This window comes from Vollenhovia emeryi, unplaced genomic scaffold, assembly GCF_000949405.1.
Source record: "Vollenhovia emeryi isolate VEMERY1.0 unplaced genomic scaffold, V.emery_V1.0 DF942420.1, whole genome shotgun sequence".
Classification (NCBI taxonomy): Eukaryota; Metazoa; Arthropoda; class Insecta; order Hymenoptera; family Formicidae; genus Vollenhovia; species Vollenhovia emeryi.
The window spans coordinates 1-3815 of NW_011963946.1; the positions used below are offsets into that span (position 1 = coordinate 1).

The following is a 3815-nucleotide window of genomic DNA, read 5'->3' on the forward strand; positions in this document are numbered from 1 at the left end:
CAAAGGAAAAATCTTCTATTATTGATACCCAGACATCAAAAAATAACGTAATAGAAACACGGGATCTACTATTTTTACGTAAAGATAACATTGCTTATTTCGTCGACACTAATGGGAAACCACTAGATTCAGGATCTCAAAAATTGTTCGAAAGAAACGATATCCCACGCTTAAGTCCCTTAATCCTAGGAAAAGCGAAGGCCATAAAATATAAAAAACATTACCATATGGCTTTACCTATTAGCGAGGGTCTACGAGAAGGACCGACCATGACCCTGGCGCAGATCAACGCGGTAATAAAAGATTTACAAGACACCGCCAATAGACTAAAATTAGAGACGATCAGTATCGCAAAAACAGATACCGTTAACAACGTGCCATGGGGAGATATCAGACCTCTCCTGCAACTGAATTTTGTCGAGTCAGAAATAAAATTAATTATATGTAACGGATCAATTAAATACCCTCCTAAGGATCTCCGCCCCGTCATAATTGGCGAAATGCACTGCTCGCCTACCGGAGGACATAGAGGCGTTACGAAAACTTACAACAGAATAAAACATAAATACTATTGGGAAAATTTAAAATCCGACATTCAACAACATATTCAGCAGTGTTTACAATGTCAATTAAAGAAATTAGTGCGAGTAAAAACTAAACAACCTATGCTCATCACAGATACACCCGGATCTTCCTTTGATAAAGTAGCAATGGATATAGTAGGCCCTTTGCCCGAAACAGGAAGAGGAAACCAATATATTCTGACTTTGCAGGACCAATTAACAAAATATTGCATGGGAATACCCCTACCAAATCAAACTGCTGAAACCATAGCAGAAGCTTTCGTAGATAGATTTATTTGCGTATTGGGAGCACCTAAATCAATATTAACAGACCAAGGAAGAAATTTTATTAGCGATTTAATGAGAAAGATTGCCAAAATATTTAGAATTCGCAAATTTCGTACAACTGCTTTTCATCCACAATCCAACGGTTCACTAGAAAGATCACATCATGTTTTAGGAGAATATCTGAAGCAATATGCAAATGAACAGAAACAATGGGATCGGTGGATCGGACTCGCAATGTTCAATTATAACACAGGCGTACATGAAGCCACCAAACATACTCCTTACGAATTAGTTTTCGGTAAAATTGCAAGGATGCCATCGAACGAATCTCTGGCCCCGAAAGACAAATTAGCTAATTATGATGACTATTTAATAAATCTCGTTACACAACTTCACGCCATACAGACCAACGCTCGTGAAAATGTCATAGAGGCTAAACATAAATCAAAAAGGTACCACGACAAAAAAATCAACCCTCAAACCTTTAAACCCGGAGATCACGTATTCTTACAAAAAGGGCCTAAACCAGGTAAATTCGGAGATCACTACACCGGACCTCACGAAGTTTTAGAAATATTAAATAAAAACAATGTGAGAATTAGAATCAAGAAAAATAGCAAAATTGTACACCCTATAACCGATTACGAATTTCTCATATTACAACAAGTACTAAGTAGTCACTTATGTAACTTACAGATGGATCCCTGGATTAAAGAAATAATTATAATGTTAATATTAATCATAAAAACTCAACGGACTTATGGAATAATAGGATACGATTGCGGTTCTGCATCGGCCAACTTAACCACACTATCACTAATAAATGTCGAAGAATGCGACATCCCCTTGCCGAGTGTAAACTCTAGCAGAGTTTACATACAATTACTCCAGCTTAATGATTTCAAATCCGTAAAGGTAATACAATGCAAGGTTGAAATAGATCGTTTAATTAGGAAATGCGGAATGTGGTCTCACACTATGGATGTTTATAACGGCAAATATTCATACATAAGCGAGACATCTCGAGAAGCGTGCCAGAATATGTACACTTACGGAAGCTTCGAAATAGCAGGAACTATAATTGCCGGATTAAAACCAAATCAAACTACAAGTCGCCCAGTAGTTCTAGCTGGTCACGTTGACAACGACGGATCGTGTTCCGGAGGTGCCTATTCAGATCCTTACGGAAGTTGGGGAAACGTCGTAGTATTAGGCAACATAAAAATCACAATACAAGATTACGTCGCTGACGTCCGTTTACATAATAACCGAGTGCAACTTAGATCAGGTGTAGCCTGCGAACTTAGCGCTACAAAATGCACTGACATTGAAGGTGGAAATACTTTCTGGGATCCAGTGCCCGCAGACTCGTGTAAATTCTCTGATTATAGCGTGCTATATCAAGGGTTTGCGGATAGAATAATCGATAATTTAAGCGAATTATCTCAAGTCGCTTATTCACTAAAGACAGAAAGAAACCGTTTTTGCCCTAACCAGCACGGGCAAATACGCTACATGCGGGTACACGCTCACTCGAACTGAACACCCTAAGCTAATAATTTTCGAAACCACGCCCGGTGTCGCTGTATTCAAAAATTCTGGCCGTATAAACAACCTTGATATATTCACATATATGAATTCAAAATTCGTTTACGTAGAAAAACACATTCGAACTCAAATAAATCTATTGTACCAAAATATCCTAACGCAACAATGCAATCTCGAGTTACGACTAATGCAGAATGCCCTAGCTATAGCCTCGCGCTCTCCCGACATCTTCGCCTATCACTTCATGAAAGGCCCCGGATACATGGCTTTATCTGCCGGAGAAGTAATTCACATCGTAAAATGTGTCCCGGTCGAAGTGAAGCTGGCTCAAACTCAGGATTGTTACGATCAACTCCCGGTAGTACGAGAAAACCGTACATATTTTCTAACACCGCAAACACACATTTTATTACGCCAAGGAACGCAGATTACCTGCAACTCCTTCGCCCCACCTATGTACCATCTCGGGGGCGCCTGGTATAAACTCATGCCGAGACCGGTGGAAATAGTAGCTCCAGCCGTCATGAAACCTCTAACCAGACCATCCTGGAAATATATTAGCCCCGGAGCACTTGCCACCAGTGGCATATATTCACAAGACGACTTAGAAGAACTTAAGGATCACATAATGTTTCCCGCTGAGCGACCCTCTGTTCTTAACACCGTAGCGAGAGGAGTAATGGGACGACCAACCACACTACACGGGGGGTCGATCTCCAACCTTCTCGATGAAGCTTCTATCGAAAAGGTTGCTATGTCAGCCTGGCTAAAATTCTGGAATAAATTCTTAATCTTCGGCAATATCAGCGCCGGAATGCTCGGAATATATTTATGTATAAGAACTGCAAAATTAATTCTGGATACTCTGGTACATGGATACGCCTTACATACTGTATACGGGTGGTCAGTGTACCTGCTGGGAGCAATATGGGACTCAGTGACTCATCTGCTGTTGCATCTGGCAAATAAAAAACCCGAAACCAAACCTCCGAATAACTATCACCCAGCTCGCTCCGACCATAATGAGACAGAGCTTGCCGAACTACACCCTCCCTCGAAGAACGATGCGGTCCCACAACACATGTATCCTCCCCTCCCTCCAAAAGAAACTACCGGATATACACTCAAACTTAAGGATTAATAGAGATGAAGGAGCGATTTGCAAGAACAACCAGCAGAAGCTCTCAAATTAGCATGTTCCGTCATGCAGCAACTCAACCCGGATTTTATTTATTCTTTTTAGAAATGGAAATCCCTGCGATCGATACTCAACAGCTGACCCGTAGCCCCCTGCGGGTAAAGATCCTCAGGGTGGAGTCTCCCACTTTCTTCTGGGTGAAAATCCAGAATGAAAACGATGCTCTCGAGGAACTCCTCGAGGAATTAAACTGGAAAATGGGGAGACGAGGCCACCCC

The 3815-nt window shown here is 41.1% G+C and overlaps 1 protein-coding gene across 1 annotated transcript; it reads left to right on the forward strand.

Moving 5' to 3' along the window:
- Positions 1–1486: 1486 nt before the first annotated feature.
- Positions 1487–3754, forward strand: LOC105568908. The gene is made up of 2 exons (XM_012024978.1): positions 1487–2193; positions 3654–3754. The coding sequence occupies exons 1-2, from the start codon at positions 1548–1550 to the stop codon at positions 3683–3685; spliced, it is 678 nt and encodes a 225-aa protein (XP_011880368.1). The 5' UTR covers positions 1487–1547; the 3' UTR covers positions 3686–3754.
- Positions 3755–3815: the final 61 nt, after the last annotated feature.

Excerpts from the sequence above, each read along its gene's own strand:
- LOC105568908 (XM_012024978.1), top strand. The coding sequence starts at position 1,548 with ATGGATCCCTGGATTAAAGAAATAATTATAATGTTAATATTAATCATA. Across the intron at positions 2,194-3,653 it reads TGACATTGAAGGTGGAAATA|CCTGCGATCGATACTCAACA; the intron begins CTTTCTGGGATC and ends GAAATGGAAATC.